This window comes from Papio anubis, chromosome 3 (assembly GCF_008728515.1).
Source record: "Papio anubis isolate 15944 chromosome 3, Panubis1.0, whole genome shotgun sequence".
Taxonomy (NCBI): Eukaryota; Metazoa; Chordata; class Mammalia; order Primates; family Cercopithecidae; genus Papio; species Papio anubis.
The window spans coordinates 99,550,019-99,577,521 of record NC_044978.1 but is presented as its reverse complement, the minus strand read 5'-3'; the positions used below and the strand labels follow the sequence as shown (position 1 = coordinate 99,577,521).

The window sequence follows — 27,503 nt, the reverse complement described above, 5'->3', positions numbered from 1 at the left end:
TTTAATATATTAGTTTTTTACATCAGCTTTAGAAATTGGCCTATCAATACTGATAATTGTATATAACACACAAGGAAAAACAAGCACTGGTCATACCACTTTTATTTATATTGTATCTATGTTACATTGTTTATTCAATATAGAAAAAATATGAATACATTCATAGTATTCTCTTTTAATTTGGTAATTCCACGTTGTCAAATATTGACTGTTTTAATATTGGGTGTCCTACCCAATTAAAAAAAAAAAAGAGGAAGAATGACCTGGCAGACAGTTCTTCTTGTACCATGTTATTGATAAAACAGTAATATCATATATGTCTTTTTTTAAACACCTAATTTTGAAAAGACCGATGATTAAACTACTGCTTACTGGCTCAGGGAAATGTTTTAAAACATAGAAATTAATTCATTCTTTCCCCAAGAAAATTTTTAAGGTAAACATCTTTAAAACACCTAAGTGATGAAGGAGAAAATTTGTATTCCTTAAAAAGGGGTCAGTGCTGAAAGAAAATCGCATGGCAGACCCCACTGCACAACAGTTCTGCACCAGAATAAAAATGGGAACTATATTAACATAATTATGCTGGAGAGAAAAAAACCCACACTTAGAAGTCAGGTTTCTTTTAAAACTCCTTGTTACAAATAGAATCAATGATTATATCTCAAACATCATAATGGGTCAAACTCACAAATCAGTGCTACAAAATACAGTATTTTTCCATCACTTTTAGTTGTAATGTACACTATGTACAGAAAGATAATATTATCTATTTTAAACTAAATACAGATGAACAAACAGCTTGTCAAAAACCAGAATCAGGGCTTATAAATAGTGCAGAAAATGCAAACGCCAAAAAAACGATGCCTCCTATGATTGTCACTGGAAGAGAGAAAAAAAAAGTCAAATACAGCAAAATTCCTATACCTTGATACTATACAAAATGAAAAGGGAGCCGATGAGGTGGCCAATTATTCTTCCAATCTAGTAAACTAACCTTGAAAACAAATTAGAATCACTTCAACCCCTTTTAAATAGCAAGGAACAACACTTAACACGCTTGACTGTGAACAGTAAGAATCAGGTTTTTCTCCAGCACTGTTTTGAGAAATGACAGGAGTGTATTAAATCCAGACAGTGCTGACAAGCAACAGGAGAACTGTAACTCATTTTAAGATCCAGTTATAAAAGAAAACGTTCAAGTCTTCTGACTAGCAAAGAGACAATTCTTCCATCTCCAGACCTAACTGTAGCTTCACAGGACATATTCAGCAGAATCAGTATATGGTCTGAACATATGATTCCAGTCTTGTAAGACACATTTTTAGAGCCAAAAACTTCTCATACTTCCAAATGGCAATTGTTTTACTAAGATACTATGTTAACAAGAAGCTACTATGAATTCAATAAAAATGACTTTGTATTTTGCTAACTTTTACACAGGTGAAAAGAGTCCACATTTGCAATACCAAGAGTAATAGTAGGTAGGTAATTACAAAAACCAAGTATACTTCAGCAGCAGAAATTTAAATAAAGCTAACACCCTTTAATCTCTCTGTGATTCTAAAATGTTATCTGATTTGTAATTTTCAAGACTTACCAGTTCTGACAGAGATTTTCTGTGCTATCATTCTTCCTCCAATTACTGCCAATCCCGTGCACAGGCAGTGCCCCACAGTTCCACCCACAGCTACACCATAGGGGTCCTGGAAGCAAGCATCACAGCATTAATTCAAAACCAAGTATTAATTCATAAGAACCATAACAATTCAGAAGCACTAAAAATGGTGGCCAACAATTAAAAAGCATAATAGTTATAAAAATGCAGGTGTATAATAAATTTATGAAAGGTGTAATGGCTGCTTGAAGGAATATGTACCAGTTATACTTAAGACTAGACCTAAAAATTGAAATAACCCAAATCAATTTGTAAAGTCAAAAAAATCCTGATGAAATAAAGCTAATCAAACCGTTTAGCAGTTATTAAACTTCCTTCACAGGCAATACGTAGCACTGCTATGACAAGTGCTAGGGAGGATTTTAAGCTAGACGGTTGTTCCCTCAGGTACTGCTTGGTGTTATGAGAAACTCAAGTCAATCTTTCGCAGAATAGTATGCCTCTGCTTCTTGGGAACAGAAACCCTGCCTCAGTGCCAGGAACCAAGGATTTATCCAGTGAACACATGCTACCTGAGCAAAGCAGGCACTCAGATTCGGAGGAGAGGAGTATTTAGTGAAAGTTTCCCAGAAGATAGCCCTGAAGAATGAGCAGGGGGTGGTGAGAATGTGATTTTGTTTTGTGGGAGAAGGAACATGCTAAGTAGAAAGCAAAGGCCAGCAGTACCAGACAACCAGCTGCAGAGCCCTTCACCATTTCACAAAAGGGTAGCTGGAAGCCCAGGTCAGGGAGGACCCTACCATCTTGGAGTTTAAACTGTGTCCTAAGACACTTACTGGTTTTTAGCTGGAAAGTAACAAAACAGATTTATGCTTTGAAAGTCCACTAGGCCAGGTGCAGTGGCTCATGCCTGTAATCCCAACACTTTGGGAGGCTGAAGCAGGAGAACTGCTTGAGCCTGGCAGTTTGAGACTAGCCTAGGCAACATAGTGAGACCTCTCATCTCTACAAAAAAATAAAAACTTAGCCAGGCATCCTAGCAACCACAAGTGGTCCCAGCCGCTCGGGAGGATGAGGTGGGAGGATCACTTGAGCCCAGGAGGTTGTGTCTGCAGTGAGCTGTGATTGTTCTCCATCCTGGGCAATAGAGTAAGACTCTATCTCAAAAATTTTTTAAAGTCTACTGAAGAGAAAGAACCGGAGGGGAACAAGACTGAAGGAAGGGTGATCCACTGCAATGCTACAGCAACAGCCCTGGAAAGAAAGAGCACTGCCCCAGATTGGGGTAGATGACTGTAGGCAAAAAGCAGGTGAATTTGAGAGAAATTAAGAAGGCAAATTAATATACATCCATGATAAATGAATGATAGGCTTTATGGAAAAATATCAGAGCCAAGCACAGTGGAGCCAGCCACTCAGGAGGCTAAGGCAGAAGGATCACTTGAGGCCAGGAGTTCAAGACTAGCCTGAGCAATACAGCGAGATCCTGTCTCTTAAAAATAAAATAATGGTGCAGTGGTTCATGAACGTAGTTCCAGCTATTAAGGAAGCTGAGGTGAAAGGATCACTTGAGCCTGAGTTTGAAGCTACAGTGAGTTATGATCACACTACTGTGCTACAAATTCCATCCTGGGTGACAAAGCAAGACTCCATCTCTTATTAAAAAAAGAAAAATTGGTTGGGTGCAGTGGCTCATGCCTGTAATGCCAGCACTTTGGGAGGCCGAGGAGGGCGGATCACAAGGTCAGGAGATCAAAACACGGTGAAACTCCGTCTCTACTAAAAATACAAAAAATTAGCCAGGTGTGGTGGCGGGCACCTGCAGTTCCAGCTACTGGGGAGGCTAAGGCAGTAGAATCGCTTGAATCTGGGAGGTGGAGACTGCAGTGAGCCGAGATCACACCACTGCACCATCTCAAAAAAAAAAAAAAAAAAAAAAATCAAGCATGACACCCAAGTTTCTCTCCCACAATTCTTTGGATGAACTATGGTAAGACCAATGTGATTTTTAAAGTTAAGAGTCAGCTGAATCATGGTGGGTGGATGGTTCACACATGTAATCTCACCACTCTGGGAGGCTAAGGCAGGCAGATCACCTGAGGTTGGGAGTTTAAGACCAGCCTGGCCAATATGGTGAAACCTCATCTTTACTAAAAATATAAAAACTAGCCAAGCTTGGTGGCACATGCCTCTAATCCCAGCTACTCGGAGGCTGAGGCATTAGAATCGCTTGAATCCAGGAAGCAGAGGTTGCAGCAAGCCAAGATTGCTCCACTGCACTCCAGCCTAGGTGACAGAACAAGACTCTTAAATTAAAAAAAAAAAAAAAAAAGAGTCAATAACCCTGGTATAGAGAAAGCAGAAAGAGAAGAATGTTGATGACATAATCATGAGGGACAAAGGCAGCATTCAAGGAAGGATAAAGAAGGGTCCACAGGAGAAAGCAAGTGAGGTGGCCAGGCAATTACCTCCTGTGAGGACCAATGGAGGCACCATCGAAGGCCATGGGGAGCTCAAAGCACAACAGTGTTTCTGGTGAGGCCAGAAACTGGGTTTCCACGGGCTAAGTATGCAAGGAGAGCAGAGCCAAGGCTTATTCCCATCACAGCCAAGCCCTCTGACACAAGTGGGATTTGAGATGTAGAATTGAGGAAAGGGGCTTTTTCTTTTTAAAGGATGAGAAAAAATTGGTACACACGAACAATGCTCACAAAACGGCTGAGAGAAAGGCAAAATCTAAGCATATTATAAGGGTGGAATTCAGAATACAGGAGGGTAGAGGGGCTGCCACTGTGATGGGTGGGAATGAAGACAGGGAACTACTGCTGTTATGAAGGAGAAGGGAAAGCCCGCTGCTGGGCAGTGTGTGTGCAGAGACAGGAAACTGGCTGAAGCATCCACTGTGAATAGAAGAGTGGGAGTACATTTCCCAAATTCTACTTGTTTATTATAAACTGCTATCCATGAAGATGGTTCTATTTGAAAGTAATATTTAGGCCAGGCGTAATCTCAGCACTGTGGGAGGCCAAGGTGGGCAGATTGCTTGAGCTCAGGAGTTCAAGACCAGCCTGGGCAACATGGCAAAACACCATCTCTACAAAAAATATAAAATTAGCCAGCCGTGGTGGCGGGAATCTGTAGTCCCAGACTTGGGATGCTGAGGTGGGAGAATGGCTTGAGCCCAGGAGGTGGAGGTTGAGGTGAGCTGAGATTGTGCCACTGTACTCCAGCCTGGTTAACAGAGCCAGATCCTGTCTCAAAAAAAAAGAAAGAAAATGATATTTAAAAATGCACTAGATTAAGTAAAATAAACTAGTAGTAAACTAGTTCCTTTAATATAGGATTTTTCAGTCTTTATTTGTATACTGAGTCGTCCTTTTTTTTTTTTTTTTTGAGATGGAATCTAGCTCTGTCACCCAGAGTGGAGTACAGTGACACAATCTCGGCTTACCCGGGTTCGAGCGATTCTCCTGCCTCAGCCTCCTGAGTAGCTGAGACTACAGGCGAGTGCCACCACACCCACCTAATTTTTGTATTTTTAGTAGACACGGAGTTTCTCCATGTTGGCCAGGCTGGTCTCAAACTCCTGACCTCAGGTGATCTGCCTGCCTTGGCCTCCCAAAGTGCTGGGATTAAACATGTGAGCCACCACACCCGGCCTGAGTCTTAAAAACAAAAAACAAAACACCAGGGATATAATATTTGCCAAATTTGACTCTGAATTTCTTCCTTCCCCCTCACCCTTTTTTGGCCTAGAACCAATTCACATCTCAAAAGACACTAGGATTATGTGAAATCCAATTTGGGAACAGTAAATCATGTTGGAAGCAAAGATAAAACTGCATACTAAAATGGCCTGAACTAGACAACTGCATGGTTCATAAGAAAAATTACCAACAAAAATAGGGAATACTAAGGGAACAGAAAAAGACACAACATTCCTGCCATTTCAGAGCTCATTATATATCCCCACAGTGCAGTTAGTATGGAAGTGTGACTAACACTGAATGTGCCACGTGTGGGACCGTGCTAGATACCCTGCGTGTGTTATTTCATCTGCAAAACGATCCACAAAGCAGGTAATCCCCATTTTTGGATGAGGAAATGCAGGGAAGTGTAGTAACATGATTATACAGCAAGAGACTCAGACCCAGTCAGCACGTGCCATACTGCTAGAATGGACCGGGGTGTCTCGTAGGTAGGGAGCCTCGAGCCTTTCACACATTGCTCTATGGCATACAGTCTATGGCACAGACTGTATGCCATAGAGCAGACAGAAAAACGCAGTGATTCTGCTGTCAGGATAACTCACCCTGGTAGAACCACTACCACTTCAACAATATGGTTACTTACTTTTGAGTCCAACTCTGGCAATCTGAAAGCCAATAAAAGGCTAGAAATCAAGAAGAATATAGGGTACAGCCATTATATATACATACACACACACACACACACACATATATATATTTTTTTATTTAAGATAGTGTCTCGCCGGGCGCGGTGGCTCAAGCCTGTAATCCCAGCACTTTGGGAGGCCGAGACGGGCGGATCACGAGGTCAGGAGATCAAGACCATCCTGGCTAACACGGTGAAACCCCGTCTCTACTAAAAAATACAAAAAACTAGCCGGGCGAGGTGGCGGGCGCCTGTAGTCCCAGCTACTCTGGAGGCTGAGGCAGGAGAATGGCGTAAACCCAGGAGGCGGAGCTTGCAGTGAGCTGAGACCGGCCCACCACCCCCCGCCGGGGGAAAAAAGAAAACCCCCGCTCAAAAAAAAAAAAAAAAAAAAAAAGATAGTGATAGTGTCTCACTCTGTCACCTAGGCTAGAGAACAGTGGCACGATCTCGGCTCACTGCAACCTCTGCCTCCGGGGTTCAAGTGATTCTCCTGCCTCAGCCTCCCTAGTAGCTAGGATTACAGGCACCTGCCACCACGCCCAGCTAATTAAAGTGATATTTTTTAAAGAAAGTTTGTTTTACGGGAATCCAGTGAAAATCAGAGTTCCATTTTTTTTCCTCAAAATACAGCATTTTTGAGGCTTCTCTGACAAAACAGCCTTTCCCATCTATCTTAGTCCTGGTCTTCAACTGTCTTATATTTTAAACCACAGCCTATAATTAAAGAACTTGTTCTTTTACAGTAGACAGTTCCAAGGAATTAGAAACAATTTTAATCTTATAAAAAGAATTTAATATAAACACAGATAAGAAATAACATTAGTTAAGATCAAAAAGAGGTTGAAAAGCAGTAGCAGTATTCCATTCCACAATCATCTCCACATGAAATCTTAATAAATCCGTGTGAACAATGACAGGCACCTCATACAAAACCTCACTATTCCTCAAAAGAAAAATTAAATAAAAAAATCAGTGGGCATGTTTTAAGTAAGTGGCATTGAACAACTGTGAAGAAGGCCACAGACAGCCAGCTTACTCCCTCACACAAGTCACTCGATCTCTCTGGGTGTCAGGTTCTTCATCTGAAGAGTAAAAGCTACAACAAGATGAGCTGAGGCCCTTAGCTTCCCACTCCAGGACTTAGGATTCTTGGGCTAAGACCTAACAGAAAGTTCCTACACAGAAACAAACAAGTCACCTAGACCAGAGCAGTGGCTCATGCCTATAATCCCAAAAGGATTATTTGCGAGGCTGAGGCAGGAAGTTTCAGGCCAGGGGTTCAAAACGGGCCTGGACAACATGGTGAGACCCCACCCCAACCAAAAAGTAAATAAATAAAACAAATTACCCATAATAGCAGTACTCAACGATACATAAGCACTGAAATAAAAACAATGTTTTTATTTCCTTAAGTCTTTTTTGTTCTTTTTATGTATCATTTATTTAATTTCTTGAGATAGAGTCTCGCTCTGCTGCCCAGGCTGGAGTGCAGTGGCGCAATCTAGGCTCACTGGAACCTCTGTTTCCCCGGTTCAAGTAATTCTCCTGCCTCAACCTCCTGAGTAGCTAAGATTACAAGCATGAGCCACCTTGCCCAGCTAATTTTTGTATTTCTAGTAGTAGAGGTTTCTCCATGCTGGCCAGGCTGGTCTCAAATTCCTGATCGCAGGTGATCCGCCCACCTTGGCCTCCCAAAGTGCTGAGATTACAGGCCTAAGGGACCGCGCCCGGCCTTCTTTTTATATTTTAAAAGTAAACCTCCTTTTAAAATTTTTCCATGTCACTAAAATGATGTTGAAGAGTGAATATTCTAAGAGTTACATAGAGATTTGTAAATAGTTGAACCAATTTTCTGCTGGATTATTAGGCTGCTTCTAAATTTCTACTAAGTTACAATAATTATAAGTAGTCTGTGCAACACTCAATTTCTTTAGTGTAACAGATAAACCAAAAGCTATACACTTTATTAAACACCAAAATGGCCTTCAATAATACTATACCGATTCATATTCTCAACTACTATAAAAAAGAAAGTTCTATGATAAGAAAGAAAACCAAGCTAAGATGACTAGTACCACAGTATCATTTTGGCAAAACCAAAGGGAAGAGGATGAGTAAAAACAGTCCAACTAAGCTTGGTTACAAGAATATCACCTGCAGGTAGCAGGAACTGGGAGAAGGCCAATTTTAGAGACTGGCAGAATTATCAGATGTAAAACAGTCTTGCATATGAAGGAATGCTGTGGCCCACTTGAGTGTGTCCAGTGTTTTCTGGAACAAAGTAATATTAATTGCATTTCGTTTTAAACAGTCTCCTCTCAAATATCACTCACCTCTCTAGCTGCCAATACAATTGTAGTTAGTTGAGAGCGATCACCCCATTCTGCTAAGAATGTTAATGTAAGAGCTTGAACAAAAATGGGTGAAATAAAATGCAACCACTTTTTCTGAGGTACTGTTATGCTTGTACCCGTTTCGACATCTCCTGGTCCATTTAAAAGTTTGGTTCGTTGGAACTAAAATAAATAATAAACAAATGAAAGTAAGCACAGGAAGCAAATAAAATAGCACACAAATCACTTAATTTTTCTTTTATAAGTGTTTAAATTCTATGAAATATGCTCCAAAAAAACATTTATGTGACCCCCAAACCTCCCCTCTGAAGCACTGGTCTCACACAGCAACAAATGCTATAGTCTCAATTCTTCCGTTTCTCCTCAGCTGAACAAACCAAACAGGATTTACTGATCATTTACTATCCCAGACACTATGGGAGAAACATGTAAAATTATAAAATACAGTTCCTGCTTTTCAGGAGCTTATAATCAACCTAATTAAGGAAACTGATTACCTGTGCTCAGTATTCATCTCTCAGCTTCCTTTCTCTACTACATTCACACCAACCCCAAGTCAGATCACAGACAGGTATAAGAACAGAACTAAGCAAAAGACGTTATTTTGGTGTAGCCCACGCATATCACACAGATGGGGCCACTGAGAAACCTCTGGAGTGTTTATTCCTAGTTGAGTGCCTTTCTGGTCCAGATCAATGGTGCCATGGCTTACTTCTTCATCTTTCTTCTTTAATTCAGCTTGAACTTCCTCCAGTTCCTCTTGACCCTCATCAGGGCTCATCTTTAAGCCTTCCCGAAGCATTCTAATGCCAAAAATGGCAAATAATACAGTTGAAACATAGTATGTATAGACCCTGGGGATGACTGTGGTGGCATAGCCAAACAAAACTGGAAAAAATACAACAGTATGTTTGTTAATGAGTGTGTATCATGACCGACTAAAGGAACAGTTAACTTCAGAAATAAAAATTTATCACTGTTGAAAGAAAAATGGTTCACATTAGAAGCTAATCTAGCATGTAATAAACTCAAGTAGTTCCAGTTCTTTCCCTCCACCAATAATAAACCCTCAGATCTAGCCCAGGCCTAACACAGCTTACTCAGAAGCCAATGGTCAGGCTGAAGATGGCACATCTCTCAGAGAGATGTTAAATAAGATATTGAACTCCTTTCCAGGCATGTTCAGCCAGAGGCTGGCTTGCCCATACGTTGCGCAAGGCACAGTACCTGGGGTAGAGATTAGCTCAGAGGCCCTCTCAAGAGTTGAGATTTTATTACCTGGAAGCCACACCACTTTCATAGTGGTATTTCTTCATCACAAATCTTTAAATTACAAACTTCTAGTGAAGCATCATGATAAGATTCTCACATAGCAAGATTCAAACTCTGCTCCTTTGTAACTATTTAAAATAAGTACATTTTATGAAAAAAAAAAAACCTAAAAATTCTTATAACATATATTAAAATAATGTTACAACAGGCTCAAACATTCAGTTCCACTCTTTCCCACTAATAAGACATCTGTGTAAGTTATATAAAAAATGATGCTTGGAACTGTATCAAGAACTCAAATCCTAACGGGGAAACAACTACATCAGTAATACTAATTCAGTAATTAAAACTTAAAAATTTGGCTGGGCAAAGTGGCATAATCCCAGCACTCTGGGAGGCCACGGCGGAAGGACTGCTTGAGCCTAGAAGTTCCAGACCAGCCTGGGAAACACAGTGAAACCCTGTCTCATAAACAAACAAAAACAACTACGTAAGGAACAGAGGATACGACCATACATATAATACATGCAATTACTCTGGCCAGGCACGGTGGCTCATGCCTGTAATCCCAGCACTTTGGGAGACCGAGTCGGGCGGATTACTTGAGCCCAGGAGCTTGAGACCACTGGTCAACATGGTGAAATCCTGTCTCCACAAAAAAAATACAAAAATTAGCCTGATGGGGTGGCACACACCTGTGGTTCCAACCTACTTGAGGGGCTGAGGTAGAAGGATCACTTGAGCCCAGGAGGTCAAAGCTGCAGTGAGCTGTAATCATGCCACTGCATCCCAGCTTGGGCAACAGAGTGAGACCCCATCTCAAAAAAGAAAGAAAGAAAGAAAAATACAATTACTCTTTAATTCACTAGCTCTTTTTATGAAATGGGTGCAACACTTATAAACCTGCCTGAAAATTAAATATATAACCTGTATGTAAATTCCCTACATTACAAAACTTAAAAGATCTTAAAATCATGGTTAGAAATGTAGCAAACCTATGTCTGCGTGCACATCTGTATTTAAATTATTGTGTGTGTGTATATGTATGGATGTATATTTGTATATATGTAAGTATACACACAGGATACAAGCACATATTTTCTAGCTCTGTCCGCTGAAAAGACAAGAGGCAATTTGTAACAATGAGCTCAGTAACCTTGCACCGAGATCTTGGGTTCTAATAACATTCTCCCCTAAAAAGCTCCTCAAAACTCCTCTGAGAAATGGCCAGTTCCAGGACTGGGCAGAGCAGGAGCATGATGAACCTGTAATATCTTCTTGTACTAGAAAGTGAGGAGCAAAAACAAATGGAAGCATGCCACAAAGACACAGGACACAGTTTGAAAAGGCTCCCACTGGCCTAACCTGGGATAATTTAATCAGCAAAATAGTTAAATAATTAATTATAAACCACTGAAAAAAGGAATCCATGAGTTTGTACTAATAGTAAAAAGACAAACAAATGGGAAAGGAAGGAGAGCTCTCGCTGGCAGTAGAATGTCAAGGCTTACTGGTGAATATGCAAGTACTAGAATTAAAAGTCGTCATTTTGCAAACATCAAGGAAAGATTTAATTATGCAAGAATCATCAACTGATGCAAAATCTTTGGAGAAATTTTGATGAGGAAGAGGGTGTTTGTACTGTCTTTAAGTATATCCCTACAGATTAGATATTAGTTACAAGGGAAGACAAAGACAACACAGAAAAGAAATCCTGACTGGGTCACCAAAATTAATGTCACCAATGAGGGATAAATGGACACCATGTGCTTCCAGATGAGACATTCTTGGAGAGACAAAGTATCACCTATGCAGTTTTCTAGTCAGGAATGCCTACCTCAATCTAACCGTGAAGAAACATCAGACAAACAAGAAATGGGTAACAGTCCATTCCGCCAGGGGAGGGGGGATGCACTGTATTCTCCCAAAAAAGCTGATGTCAGAAAACATTTTTAAAAAAGGCGATGGACATATTTCAGATTAAAAGACTAAAAAAAATAAATAAATAACTAAATGCAATACCTGACCTAGACCGAAGGGAAAAACACTGATATAAAGGACATTATCGAGGGGTTGGGGGCAAGGGGAGGGAGAGCATTAGGACCAATACCTAATGCATGGGGGGCTTAAAACCTAGATGACAGGTTGATGAGTGCAACAAATCACCATGGCACACGTATACCTAATGTAATAAACCTGCACGTTCTGCACATGTATCCCAGAACTTAAAGTATTAAAAAAAAAAAAGTGGTTAAATCTATAAAACTAAAGCTGTGAAAGAGAAGGAAGATGTAGAAATAAAGACATATGACTTAACAATTGAGACAAAATAATAAGACTGTTACATCCACTTAATTACATAAAACTGCTGTCACAAGTGAAATATTTAATAAGTTTTATGTTCTTTCTTTTTCTTTTTTTTTTTGAGACGAAGTCTCGCTCTGTCCCCCAGGCTGGAGTGCAGTGGCGCGATCTCGGCTCACTGCAAGCTCCGCCTCCCAGGTTCACGCCATTCTCCTGCCTCACCCTCCCGAGTAGCAGGAACTACAGGTGCCCGCCACCAAGCCCGGCTAATTTTTTGTACTTTTTTAGTAGAAATCGGGTTTCACCGTGTTAGCCAGGATGGTCTCAATCTCCTGACCTTGTGATCCGCCCACCTCGGCCTCCCAAAGTGCTGGGATTACAGGCGTGAGCCACCGCGCCCGGCCTATGTCCTTTCAAAAAACAAAAAAAGAAAGGACATTGGGTCATCCAAAATTAAAATATGGATGACAGATTCAAGTACTTTATCAATACATAAAATATATTAAATGTTGTGTGTATGTGTGTGCATTACATAGCTCATAATGTATGTATATGTACACACTATAGACAGGTATTTAAACCATGAGTATATATACACATTTATAATTTTATTTAGATAGAGTACAAATGCTAAAACAAATGGGATAAAATGTTAACAGGTAAATCTAGGCAAAAGATATATAAGTGTTCTTTGTACTATTTTATTTTTGCTGCTTTGTAAACTTAAAATTATTTCTATAAAATGTTTAAAAATTGTAAAATGATGGGCCAGGGGCCAGGCGCAGTAGCTCACACCTATAATCCCAGCACTTTGGGAGGCCAAGGCGGGCGATCACTTGAGGTCAGGAGTTTGAGACCAGCCTGGCCAACATGAGAAACTCCATCTCTACCAAAACATACAGCAAGTAGCTAGGCGTGATGGCACGTGCCTGCAGTCTCAGCTACTTGGGAGGCTGAGGCACGAAAACTGCCTGAGCCCGGGAGGCGGAGGCTGCAGTGAGCCGGGATCATGCCACTGCACTCCAGCCTGGGTGACAGAGCGAGAATCTGTCTCAAAATAAATAAAAAGATAAATAAATAAAAATTTAAAAAATAAATACAAGGTAAAAGGATGGGCCAGGCACACATACCTATAATATCAGTACATTGGTATTGTTGAGGTGGAAGGATAGCTTGAGCCCAAGAGTTCAAGATCAGCCTGGGCAACACAGCCAGACCCTGTCTCTACAAAAAAACAAAAAATTTAGCTGGGCATAGTGACATGGTCCCAGCTACTCAGGAGGCTGACGTGGAAGGATCACTTGAGCCCAGGAGCTCCAGGTTTCAGTGAGCTATGATCATGCCACTGCACTCCAGCCCTCTGATAGAGCAAGACCCTGTCTCTAAAAAAAAAAAAAAAATACATAAATGAATAAAAAATAGCTCTATCATCTCATTAAGAGATGTATTTCCACTTTTTAAAAATGATTATTTAAATCTGTAATATATTTTCTTTGAGTACTAATAACTATAACAACTCAATTCATAGAGTTAACACTTAGAGATTTACTAGAAGAAATTTACAATATCTTTGAAAATTCAATGATATTAAATGCATATTTTTATTGCAGGTAGGTATGACGGGGTGATCCACACATATATTTCTTTAGGCTCATAAAGTGAAGCAGTGGGAGTGGACAAGGAAGAAAGAAATCTGTAACTGGTTTGTCATCAATTAGTTGTAAACACCACTGCACTTGGATCAGCTCTGTAATACATTTTGAAGCAAAAACTGATAATCATTAGGGTAAAATTAAGGAAAGTTAATGAAAATATAAATTATAGGAAGAAAAAAATGTAAATTTCCAACTGTTAAAAAAGTATATTCACATTTGTTTTAAAGGAATGATGGTGATAGTGGGTATCAAATTGCTAATGGTATTTAGACTCACTGGGTATATTTTTAAAACATCCTAACAGTCTCTCTTTTTTTTTTTTTTTGAGACGGGAGTCTCACTCTGTTACCCAGGCTGGAGTGCAGTGGCACGATCTTGGCTCACTGCAACTTCTGCCTCCTGGGTTCAAGCGATTCTCCTGCCTCAGCCTCCTGAGTAGCTGGGATAACAGGCGCCTGCCACCATACCCAGCTAATTTTTGTATTTTCAGTAGAGATGGGGTTTCACCACGTTGGTCAGGCTGGTCTCGAACTCCTGACCTCGTGGTCCGCCCGCCTTGGCCTCCCAAAGTGCTGGGATTACAGGCGTGAGCGACTGTGCACAGCCCCAACAGTCTTACTTTACACATTATAACAGAAATTAGATCTTTGCAATTCCTTAAATTTAAGATGAAAAATTATAGACACCTATGCAACAGAGGGTACAAAATTATTTTAGAGGATACACAAGGAAAGAATACACAAATAAAAGGTTGGAAGACCACAAATACGGTGTAAGCCAAATTCCCATAGGACTAGGTCAATGACTCAATGACTTCATGTCACACAATGTACTTTCCCTTTAATTCAGCGAACTCATGGGGGAAAAAGTACACTCACCTGACAAGCACGTCATTAGTCCCAAGGCAAGCATTGCACCAGCCAGAACGGTCAGGCGGTTATAGCGCATTGCCATGATGGCTGCTATAAAAAATGTCTTATCACCCAATTCAGATACAATAATAACTGATATGGCAGCGACAAATGCATGGATAAATCCCAAATTAGTTTGGGTAGCAGGATCTTCTTTATTGGTATGAACTGGAGCTGCTGGTGTAAATATTTTCTGCAAAATAAAAGATCAGTTACTTCTTAAAATCATTATTTAAAATTATTTTATTTTACATGTAAATAAGATTTAGTTTTTTTTTGAAAACTTTCCTGTCATGGTCATTACACTTATTTACTGTCTAATCACTCTGAAAGCCATCAGTAATGACAGTAACCTCTGACGGTGGTTGCTACAATTTGAGTATCTCTTACCTGAAATGCCTGGGACCAGAAGTATTTGGAATTTTGGATTTTTTTAGATTTTGGAATATTTGTATCATAGTTGAGTATCCCTCATCCAGAAATCCAAAATGTTCCATTGAGCATTTCATGTGAGCATGTCAGTGCTCAAAAAGTTTCAGATTCTGGAGCACTGTGATTTTAGATTGAGGATACTAAACATGTATGATGCAGATACATATATATATATATAAATAAATTCTCCAAAACAATTTTAAGAACAGAGTACAGACCTGCTATATCCATTATTTTTTTTTTTTTTATTTTTTTATTTTTTGAGACAATCTCACTCTGTCACTCAGGCTGGAGTGCGGAGTGCAGTGGTGCGATCTTGGCTCACTGCATCCTCTACCTCCCGGATTCAAGCGATTCTCCTGCCTCAGCCTCAGAAGTAACTGGGATTATAGGCATGCACCACCACGCCCAGCTAATTTTTGTATTTTTGGTCAAGAGGGGGTTTCTCATCATGTTGGCCAGGCTGGTCTTGAACTCCTGACCTCAAGTGATCCACCCACCTCAGCCTCCCAAAGTGCTGAGATTACAGGCGTGAGCCACCACGCCTGGCCAAAATTACCTTATTTGTTACGCATTTGTGATTTGAAATTTAGTTATTAGCTATGTCTCATTCAAATTTGTATTAGTAACTTACGTGAAAGACCCAGGTATGTTTATTAAACATTTGAATGACATGAAGCTAAGAAAAATTTCATTAACACTCTGAAGGACAAATTAAGACCCACAAACCTCAGCAGGGTATAGAGAGCTGTTTCCAGCTAAGACAAGTTTAATACAAGTTTACACGGATGGTCCTATGCTGAAGTCTAAAAATATCTTAGAAGGTAAAGTGGCCTAGCCAGGCACCATACATCACGCCTGTAATCTCAGCACTTTGGGAGGCTGAGGCGGGTGGATAACCTGAGGTCAGGAGTTCCAGATCAGCCTGGTCAACATGATGAAACCCCATCTCTACTAAAAATACAAAAATTAGCCGGGCATGGTGGCGGGAGCCTGTAATCCCAGCTACCTGAGAGGCTGAGACGGGAGAATTGCTTCAACCTGGGAGGCGGAGGTTGCAGTGAGCTGAGATCACGCCATTGCACAATGGGCAATGAGTGAAACTCAGTCTCAAAAAAAAAAGTAGGGGAGGGGAAGGAAAAGTGGCTAATGAAAAAGACAAACCAGTGTCTTGGCTGTCATTATGCTGAAAATGTGACAAAGCTACAAAAAAGCAGTAAGCTTTTCGCTTGAAGGAGTTAGTGACAAGTCCAACGTTATTCTATGCTGCTCAGACCTTCCCCAAAGTTCTATACACAGTTCTAAAGCACTGCACTGCCTTCTGAAGATTAGCAGAGATGTCAAAGACTCTAAAACCAGGGATGGCAAGTTACTGAAGCCAAAACCCAGCCTGTAAGAACAAAAAAATGTTTTTTTACATTTTTAAGAGGTTACAAGAAATAAGAAGAAAGAGAAAAGGAGGGAAGGTTGCTGGAAGGCAAGAAGGAGGGAGGGAAGGAAAGGAAGATTATGCATCAGAGATTGGTAGCCTGTAAATACATGGCCTAAAATATTTACTTTCTGGCAACTACAAAGTGTGCTGACTTGGCTCTAAAACAACCCCATGAGGGACCAGGAAGGACAGGGTATCATGTTCCAATAACTGGGAAAGTGTATATGTGAATCTATCCAATGTATATGGTCCTAAGAGGCTGAACTAAAAAGTTACAGATGGCAGGTTTTAGCTTAACAGAGAGGAGAGATTTCTATCTCCAAAGAGGCACCTGAAGTTGGAATGGACTGCTAGAGGAGGTGGTAAATACCCTTCTCTTCTCAATGTCTAAGTTCCAGAGAAGGGAACCACCACTCCCGGGAAATGGGCTAGACAAACGGTTCTCAACCAGGGCGATTGTGTCTCCCAGGGGACATCTGACAATGTTTGGAGACATTTTTAGTTGTCACAATCAAAGGGGAACTACTGGCATCTAGTGGGTAGAGGCCAGATACGCTGCTAAACATCCTACAATGCACAGGACAGTCAGTCCTTCCACAACCAAGAATGATGTATCCAAAATGTCAACAGTTACCAGACTGAGATGCCCTGAGCTAGATAAACCACTTCCAAAGGTCTCTTCCAATCCTAATAGCTTATTTTTAATTTTTAAAGCGTATGAATCTCTAGAAACCCAAGAGATAAAGAAAAAGAAACCCAAGAACACAGTCATTTTGGACAGGGTAAAAACAGATTTATTACAAAGGCCCTAGTCAGAGATAAGAATATAATCGTAAATTCTTAGTGTGCATGTCATTCCTTAACACATAACATAAACCTGATTCCAAAATTCCACAGTAAAGATCAGAAAAATTTAAGCATTACCATTAAGACTAGACCTCTGAGCTAAATACTGGAGAAATTTAACAAATTTAACAAAATGGTTAATTTTAATTTTAATTAAACTGCCTTGACAGCTACCTCTTAATGAATTAAGTTTAATTAATTAAGCAAGTATCATTTTAAGGGCTTCTCCACTACTATTTTGGTTCCATCTACATGGATGGTCCTTTAAAAATGAGCTTCCTGGCCGGGTGCGGTGGCTGACGCCTGTAATCCCAGCACTTTGGGAGGCCGAGGCGGGTGGATCATGAGGTCAGGAGTTCAAGACCAGACTGGCCAACATGGTGAAACCTTGTCTCTACTAAAAATACAAAACTTAGCTGGGCATGGTGGCGGGTGCCTGTAATTTCAGCTATTCAGGAGGCTGAGGCAGGAGAATTGCTTGAAGCTGGGAGGAGGAGTCTGCGATCCCGCCACTGCACTCCAGCCTGGGTGACAGAGCCAAGACTCCGTCTCAAAAAAAAAAAAAAAAAAAAAAAAAAAAGAGCTTCCTGCAGTGAGCTATGATGGCACCACTGCACTCCAGTCTGCGTGATGGAACAAGCTCCCTTCTCAAAACAACAACTTCCTTTCTCTTCCAATATTAAGAATTCATATATATATATATCTATAAGCATTTCAAATTTCAACTTGGCTCTGCCACATTTTCCTCCTGAATATGCTTTTTAAAGGTTAGTGTAAAATTTCAGGATCTGAAATACCAGAAAAATTTTAGGAATAAATATACACCATTTATGATCACTTAGTGCTAAGCTCAAACACAAAATGTTTACTTTTTAAATCAAACACAATAGCGATCAAAGCTACATAGTCTCATGGTTTTATAATTCCCAGCCATGAAACCTCAGCCACATTATTTCATCTCTGTTCCTTTGTGAAATGTAGGGATAAAATAAAATTTGCTTTAAGAGTACCGACATGCACCACATAACGACATTTTGATCAATGATGGACCGAATATACAGCAGTAGTCCCATAAGATTACAGTACCAAATTTTTTACTGTACCTTTTCTATGTTTTTATATATATATATGATGTTACAACTGCCTACAGTATTTAATACAGTAACACCCTGTACAGATTTGTAGCCTAGGAGCCATACACTATACTGTTTAGCCTACGTGTGTAGCAGGTTATACATCTAGGTTTGTGTTGAGTACACTCGAGGACATCTGCACAACAATGAAACTGCCTGATAATGCATTTCTCAGAACACATCCCCATCATTAAGCGATGCATGACTGTAAAACAAAACAAAATTTTAAAAAACTACATACTCTTAAAACTTTCCTATACCCGAAACACAAGCAAAATAAACTTAAAGCTTGTTACATACTATGCTGGTCCTGGGTGGCCAAAATCATACAACCAACCATGGTGACAAGAACTTAAAAATGAAAAGTATCAGGGTACTGTGAAGACACAAGATTTTTTTAAATTAAAATATTAACAGGATTAGAAAGTGATCCATTACCATTCCTTCACTGCTATGTGCAAGGATCATCTTCTTTGTCTAATTCACCTTCACAGGGACACAGTGTAGTGGTTAAGTGTATAGGCTCTGGAATCAGACTGCCTGGGTTCATAGCCAAGGCATTATCAGTTATGGCATGACCTTGGGCCAGTAGGTACACCTCCCTAAGACTCAAGTTCATCTATAACATAAGGGCTACTTATGTCTCAAAGGGTTGCTGTGAGGATTAAATGAATAAAGCCCTTTAGGACGGTGCTCAGTACACAGTAAGAACTCAATTAGTTTTTGCAGTGCTACAAAATATGAACAGTTGAATCTTCCTGAAACTAATTTCACGTTACTTTACTGTTTTAAGAAACATAATGGTTTTTTCATACCAAATACTTGATTCCGATAACCATCCAACAGTTCGCACTGAAGCACATACCAGGTTCCCCAACTGAACCTGTTTTTCCATCCTGAAGCATGAGCCAGAGCAGAGTCTAACAAAAAACCATGCAGCCAAAAAGGTGGGCCACATAATGCATTTTTACATTTTCTGGTAGCCATGTATTTAAAAGTAAAACCAGGTAAAAAATTTAATAACATTTTACTTCACCCAATATATTCAAAATGCTACTATTTAAATTACAAGCAGTATTTTTAAAACTACTGAGCTATTTTAACATTCTTTCTTTCATACTAAGTCTTCAGACCCTGGTGGGTACTCACTGCACACCTCAACTCTGGATTTGCCACATAGCAAGTGCTCACAGCCACACGTACTCATGGCTCATGGTTACAGTACTGGGCAGTGCAGCTCAAAAGCATGCCAGCCTTTTGCTAACCACAAGACTTTGGCCACAGTCCTTTTTCCCTTCCCACCTCCTTTTCATTATCCCCCTCTTCATCTAGATTCCTCAAGGTCCAACTCAAGTAGAACCTCTTGAGAAAGGCCTATCCCAGCAACTCTAGCTCTTAACGATCCTGACCCACTACAATAAAACTGATGCAAACTTGTGGGCAATGAATATGGGAGGCCTATTACAGAAAAAAGTTCAAGATAAGAACACTCAAGAAATTGACCTTTTTGGATTACAAATATGTATAAATGTAATGCTATCATTTGTAATAAGGAGACAAAATAATTAAATGTCAGCTCGGTGGTTCATGCCTGTAATCCCAGCACTTTGGGAGATGAGTGGAGCCCTTGAGCCCAGCCAGGAGTTCAAGACCAGCCTGGGCAACAAAGGGAGACCCTGTCTCTACAAAAAATACAAAATTAGCTGGGTGTGGTGGCACACACTTGTAGTTTACAGCTATTTGGGTGGCTGTGAGTTGAGAGGGATCGCTTGAGCCCAGGAGGTGGAAGTTGCAGTGAGCAGAGATCACATCACTGCACTCCAGCCTGGGCAACAGAGTGAGACCCTGTCTCCAAACAAAGAGAAAGAAAAAAACAACTGAATGTCCATTGATAGAAAACTAGTTAAATAAATGGTAGATCCACATAACAATATTATAGAGCTAAAAAAAATAATAAGAATATTCTATATACTAATATAGAAAATCATTAAGATATTTTGAAGTTGAGAAAAAGTATATACTAAGTATGTGTGTACGTGGACGGTGTAAGTATCGTAAATACACACCAAGTCTCAAGAAACAAGTTAATGACGAATGTTTCCAGGAAAGGAACCAGAATGACTAGAACAGGGGTTGGCAAACTTTTTCTAGAATACAAAAAAGGAAAAGAGACATAACTTCTCACTTTACATTCTTCTGTATCTTCTGGAATTTTCAACTTTCACACCATTATAGACACATACTATGCACCATTTCAAAAACCTCTTGACCCAACATCTTATGCCAGCTATGAAGGATCAATTTCGTGTAAGCTGTGACTGGCTTCGAGCAGGTCCAACCAAAAAGCACTGCTCTGTACTTACTCATTCACTACCTGGAAGTGTGGGGAGTTAATAGCTGTGGGGCAACCAATATGGAAGCTGGTTCTAAGATTCATTTCATAAGCCTCCTTGGAAGTTTCAGACGGATTCAGTACTAGTCACTCACGGAGTAGCTAACTTGAAAATACATCGGCCGGGCACGGTGGCTCAAGCCTGTAATCCCAGCACTTTGGGAGGCCAAGATGGGTGGATCATGAGGTCAGGAAATCGAGACCATCCTGGCTAACACGGTGAAACCCCATCTCTAATAAAAAATACAAAAAACTAGCCAGGCGAGGTGGCGGGCGCCTGTGTTCCCAGCTACTCGGTAGGCTGAGGTAGGAGAATGGCATAAACCCGGGAGGCGGAGCTTGCAGTGAGCTGAGATCCAGCCACTGCAGTGAGCTGAGATCCAGCCACTTGCCTGGGTGACAGAGCAAGACTCTGTCTCAAAAAAAAAAAGAAAGAAAGAAAATACATCACACCTTTCCTGCATATACCTCTTTTCTGCACTGACAATGTGGAAGAATACAGGCATGTTCTGAGAACAGGAAGTAAACCATCAGAAGAATGGTTGGGGCAAGATTAGAAAGATAAACCGGGCCTGAAATCCTTCATGTTTGCGGACAAGCTCAGAGGCAAGAGGGAAGTCCTTACATATTTTGTGTAACACATAAACACGATCAAGGCACTGTGACCAATTATCAGGGCAGAGTGGAGAATACCAGCCACTGGATCAATCAGGAGGTCAGCTGCACGAAACCCGTGTTAAGGACAAATAAGAGAAGGAAAAAATTCTGCGCATGATGGAAAGAAAAACCACTAGACCTTTAAAAAATGTAGGCGGGCTGGGGGAATCAAGGATGGTGGTGAGGTTTTCTGACTGGTTGGCAGAAATATTAGTACCCTTAAAACGCTAGTATGTATTTAGTACTCTTATTATGTGTATTTAGTATGTCTTTAGTATGTGTGAAAGGGGAATAAAAACAATGGGTTTAGTTTCATATACATTCCACTTGGGGTGATAAAAAGCATTTCAAATGAAGGTTTGGAAGAGGTTATTGGAAATGGATCACCAGAGTTTAGCCTAGGACAGCTTCAAGATATGTAGGCTCAAGGTTGACAGCCTCCATGTCCTCAATAGGCTCTTGGAAACTGCAACTTTAAGTGAAATGATGTAAAAGAAAACCAACTTTCTTTTCTAATCCATGTTATAATGAAACAACACTGAATTAAAATGACATGATTTGATGTCATTTCACTTAAAGTCACAATTTCCAAGAATCTATTAATGACATTAAGTGAGGACGTACTGTATCTGGTTGCTGGCAGCCCAAAATTATCAGCTAGAGATCTGCAAGTAGATGAGATTTCCAACAGATAAGGCAAAGAGATAAAGTTCAAAATATGTGCCTTAGAGAATGTCTTTATTTAAAGAAGATGGAGGGAGGAAAAAAATAGGAAAAAAAAACTATTTTAGATATTTCAAGAGCCAGACAGCAACTAAAGCATCACAGACTCTCAGGTTAGTTTTGAGCTACTAACTAGATGCCAGATATTTTCAGATATATTGTTGCATTTGATACTCAAAAAAACTTAAGAGCTGTTTTAAGTTTTAACACAAGAAAACTGAGGTCAAACGGGCTTCATTATTCCTCCAAGTTCATACACCTGAGATGGATTCTTAAAAAGTAGAGAATTAACAGTGTCAAATGAGAACTGAAAAAGATCCCTGGATTTAGCAATTTGCTAACTTACAAGTTTCCTTCAAAAAATGGAATTTGTGGTGGCTCATGCCTATAATCCCAGCACTTTGGGAGGCCGAGGCAGGAGGATTGCTTGAGGCCAAGAATTCGAGGCCGGCCTGGGCAACATAGTGAGACCTCATCTACAGAAAAAAATAAAATAAAATAAATAAAATTAGCCAGGTGTGGTGGCATGTACCTGTAGTCCCAGCTACTTGGGAGGCTGAGGTGGGAGGATCACTTGAGCCCACGAGTTCCAGGCTGCAGTACGCTATGACTGTGCCACTGAACTCCAGCCTGGGCAACAGAGCAAGACCCTGTCTTTAAATTAAAATAAATAAATAAATAAATAAAATAAAAAAATAAAAAAAGAATTTCAAGAAAAAGTCAAGGACTGAAGTCAGATAACAACAGACTAAAGTGAAAATACAGCAAATCCCCTAGTTAGAAGTTTGGTTTATAAAACTGAAGAAACTAATATGGCTGGGTATGGTGGCTCATGCCTGTACTCCCAGCGCTTTGGGAGGCCGAGGTGGGCAGATCTGAGGTCAGGAAATCGAGAGCTGCCTGGCAAACATGATGAAACCCCGTCTCTACTAAAAGTACAAAAAAAAAAAAAAAAAAAATTAGCCAGGTGTGGTGGCACATACCTGTAGTCCTAGCTACTCGGGAGGCTGAGGTTGCAGTGAGCCAAGACTGTGCCACTACACTCCAGGCTGGGCAACAGAGCGAGACACCGTCTCAAAAAATAAAAAGAAAAAGAAAGAAAAGAAACTAATAAGTAAGATTAAACGAATGACGTTTTTCTTTTCCAAAATAGGAGGAACATACGAACACGTGTCAGCAGACATAAAGGAAGCAATGGGAAGGGAGAAAAAATAAAGGCACTGAGGGAACAGAATAGGAACGTGGACACAGAGAGGAGGTACGCAAAGGATGAGAGTTTTGTCCAAAACATTAAAAAGGCAGAAAGTACGGGCACAGAAGAAAATACTTCGATGCATACAGGGTTAGATGCAGTGTGCAATTCCAATTTTGGTATTCCACTATTCAGTTATACAGTGTTATATAATGGTAAGTAATGAGATACTAGGGTTTTGGTACAAATACCACTATTTCTGTGTTTTAATAATGTCTGAAACACACCTTATTTACATCTTGAGAGCAGGATTAACAACTTAGATTTTTTTTTAAAAACTTGCTTAATAAAAACTCTGTTCTAGTTAAAACTTTAATTCCAAATTTAAAAATTGTAAAAAAAAAATGAAAACAGCACCTTCATTTAGAAAGTATTCTTTTATACTTTCATGATCCTCAAGAGAAGGAAGAAAAAGAAAATCAAAGAAAAAAGTAATTCCTATTCTAGTTCTAGAGTTCAAATGAACACAAATGTGACTGTATTGAAATTTGATACAGATACCTGCATCGGAATCTTCATCTATACATGATGAAACTAGAGAAGATGAAGATGCTTTCTTTGAAACAAAATCTACAGCTTGCTACCAAGAAAAAGACTGATGTCCCTGCAAAAAAAAAAACAAAAACAAAGTTGCTCAATAAGTTATCAAACAACAGGTGAGATTATCTGAAGATAAAGGAGTCAGAAGAAAATGCTTACAATTTGCTTAGAACTGTCTCCTGGGCACTACTAATATTAAGTCAAAAGAAGCTTTTTTTTAGGGGTTGGGTGCAGTGGCCCACGCTTGTAATCCCAGCACTTTAGGAGGCCAAGGTGGGCGGATCATGAGGTCAGGAGATGGAGACCATCCTGGCTAACACAGTGAAACACCGTCTCTATTAAAAATACAAAAAATTAGCTGGGCATGGTGGTGGGCGCCTGTAGTCCCAGCTACTCGGTAGGCTGAGGTAGGAGAATGGCGTAAACCCGGGAGGCGGAGCTTGCAGTGAGCTGAGATCCCACAACTGCACTCCAGCCTGGACAGAGCAAGACTCTGTCTCCAAAACAAAAAAAAAAGCTTTTTTTAAAAGTTGTAAAAATGTGCACAAAAAAATACATGCACTTAGGCCGGGCACAGTGGCTCATGCCTGTAATCCCAGCAATTTGGGAGGCACGGTGGGTGGATCACTTGAGGTCAGGAGCTTGAGACCAACCTGGCCAACACGGCAAAATCCTATCTCTACTATAAAAACAAAAAACAGCTGGGCCTGGGGGCATGCACCTGTAGTCCCAGTTACTCTGGAGGCTGAGGCATGAGAACTGCATGAATCCAGGAGACAGAGGTTGAAGTGAGCCAAGATCTCGCCACTGCACTCCAGCCTGGGTGACAGTGAGACTCTGTCTCAAAAAATATATATATATAAAATATTATATATTATGTTATATATTATATATATTTTATATGTTTATATATAATATATATACATGCACTTAAACAATGACACCACAGATAAACCTGATTTCGAAAGATGTCATTAAAGATAAAATATTAGGCCGGGTGCGGTGGCTCAAGTCTGTAATCCCAGCACTTTGGGAGGCCGAGACGGGCGGATCACGAGGTCAGGAGATCGAGACCATCCTGGCTAACACGGTGAAACCCCGTCTCTACTAAAAAATACAAAAAAGTAGCCGGGCGAGGTGGCGGGCGCCTGTAGTCCCAGCTACTCGGGAGGCTGAGGCAGGAGAATGGCATAAACTCGGGAGGCAGAGCTTGCAGTGAGCTGAGATCTGGCCACTGCACTCCAGCCTGGGCGACACAGCGAGACTCCGTCTAAAAAAATAATAATAATAAAATAAAGATACAATATTTTAATTTTCATTATTGTGTATTTTTGTGAATTGTTTCACTATTTTTAAATACTTTACTAATGTTACTTGTTAATTTATATTAGAATTTATATGTAATAATTATTTTGTTATAAAATTATCTTGTTTTAATGAATGTTTATTTTTATGAATGTTATTGTTTTGTAATGTATTTATGCACTTGAAATTTATTAAATGTGTTTAGTTTCATTGATTTTTTTTTTCTTTTTTTTTTTTTTTTTTAAGACAGAGTTCTCTTCTTGTTGCCCAGGCTGGAGTGCAGTAAGCAGCACAATCTCGGCTCACTGCAACCTCCACCTTCTGGGTCCCAGCGATTCTCCTGGGATTCTCAAGCAGGGATTACAGGCATGCACCACCACGCCCAGCTAATTTTTTGTATTTTTAGTAGAGATGGGGTTTCATCATGTTGGCCAGGCTGGTCTAGAACTCCTGACCTCAGCTGATCCACCCACCTCGGCCTCCCAAAGTGCAGGGATGACAAGCGTGAGCCACTGTGCCCAGCCTTCATTGATTTTTTTTTAATGAGTTTTTTTGATGACAGACCACCACTAAATAAATTCAGTATTAATATAATTACTTTCTGAGAAGGTAATTATGAGCAGGTGTCCTGATAACTGATGGCCTCAATCTTAGCTGTACAGAGGCTAGAATTAGGAGGCTGGACTGGGTGGAGTGGGACTGCAACTTAATGAAAATAGAAAAAAGTTTAAAATGTTTTGTAGAAGGTACTCTCACAGCTGAAACATAATAAATAAATGAAATACCAAAAACAGTAAAGTAAAAATATGGTAACAAGAACTGACACTTGGGTCAGGTAATGATTCTGCGGCTTTATTAAAAGTGCTATGCAACCAGAGTCATTCTTCTTTGGACTTCCAGAATATGCAATAAGGTATAAATGACTTTTATTAAATCTCTGATCTCCCTTAACTAAAAGGACTTATGTTTCTTATATTACATATTCTGCCCAAGGAAGGAATAAGAAAAAAAAAAACATATTGAGTAAGTCACTAGAAACATAAACTGCAGAAAAGATACGATCCAAGTAATCAACAACACTTTTTATCATGGGTCTGTAAATTGGAGGTTAATCATGACTATAAGTTCATATTACTTACCAACTTTTTTTTAACCTAATTATAGAGAAAAGTACATACCTCAATGTAGCATGCCCTGTTAGAAGTTCAGTCACCTTGCTTTTAGCACCCTATAAGATACAACTAGGTTTTTATAACATTATCTTCCACTTGAATGCCTACTAACCAAGGAGAGATGCTTCCCCGCTCCATTTTCAGAAGCCCACTCTCACACAGTGGCACAAAAAAGGTTATAGTTAAATATCCTACCCTCTTAAAAGATCTACTGCATGTAGTTGCAAAGCAAATCCGTTGAAACTTACATGTTCAACTCTTGCTTACATGGCTGTTAAATTACTTGGATCATTTCTTACCTCCATCAGGTAGACAAAAAAAGCAAATGACACTTATATTACATAGTTTAGAAAACATGTGAAAGAAAAATCTTTCAGCATAGTGAGTACTGTAGATAGAGGAAAACATACTTGAGCAGTATCAAAAAGTTACATAAAAATGTAATTAAAACAAGACAAGGCCAGGCATGATGGCTCATACCTGTAATCCCACCACTTTGGCAGGCCAAGAGGGGAAGATCCCATGAGCCCAGGAGTTTGAGAGCAGGCTGGGCAACATAGTGAGACCCAGTCTCTTAAAAAAAAAAAAAAAAAAAAGGAAGACAACAAGACAGTTATATTCTACTATAATACAAAATTAGAATAAACAATAATAAATAAATGTATAACTAAAATGAATCACCAATATATGAAAATATTAAAGGGAAAAATCGTATTATATTATAACCGCCCTTCCCTCCACACCCCTAGTTTTAAAGACAAGGATCCCTTCCCAGCTACTCAGAAGGCTGAGGCAGGAGGATGGCCTGAGTCCAGGAGCTGGAGGCTGCAATGAGTTATGAGCTGTAAGAAGACCTTGTCTCTATAAAAAAAATTAAATAAAACTTTAAAAGATAAGAATCCTTAAGACCATTTAACATGTTTACTGGACACTGTTTCTACCACTGTGGCATTTTGCATGGCTAGATTTTTCCTAGCTTCTTAAAAAGGATATTAGTAGCTCCACACCTACCGTTATTTCTATCTTAAAAATCCCAATATGACTAAAACTTCAACAAAATACCTGCAAAGTTACATATTTATAATATCTCTCTCACACAATTAACTT

At 39.8% G+C, this 27,503-nt stretch overlaps 1 protein-coding gene across 3 annotated transcripts in view; it reads right to left on the bottom strand.

Annotated features, from left to right (window-relative positions):
- Positions 1-84: 84 nt before the first annotated feature.
- Positions 85-27,503, bottom strand: part of TMEM165 (transmembrane protein 165) — a 31,349-nt gene continuing 3,930 nt past the window's right edge. Inside the window, exons 2-8 of one of the 3 annotated variants that reach the window (XM_021938615.2) lie at positions 23,881-23,983; positions 14,480-14,705; positions 9,083-9,258; positions 8,350-8,532; positions 5,972-6,011; positions 1,601-1,706; positions 85-882 (exon numbers count right to left, since the gene is read on the bottom strand). In XM_021938615.2, the coding sequence (XP_021794307.1) occupies positions 819-882; positions 1,601-1,706; positions 5,972-6,011; positions 8,350-8,532; positions 9,083-9,258; positions 14,480-14,705; positions 23,881-23,898 (813 nt within the window). In that variant the 5' untranslated portion in view covers positions 23,899-23,983 and the 3' untranslated portion in view covers positions 85-818. The remainder of the gene's footprint in view (positions 883-1,600; positions 1,707-5,971; positions 6,012-8,349; positions 8,533-9,082; positions 9,259-14,479; positions 14,706-23,880; positions 23,984-27,503) is intronic. The other 2 variants (XM_021938614.2, XM_009207074.3) reach the window with 2 other exon arrangements.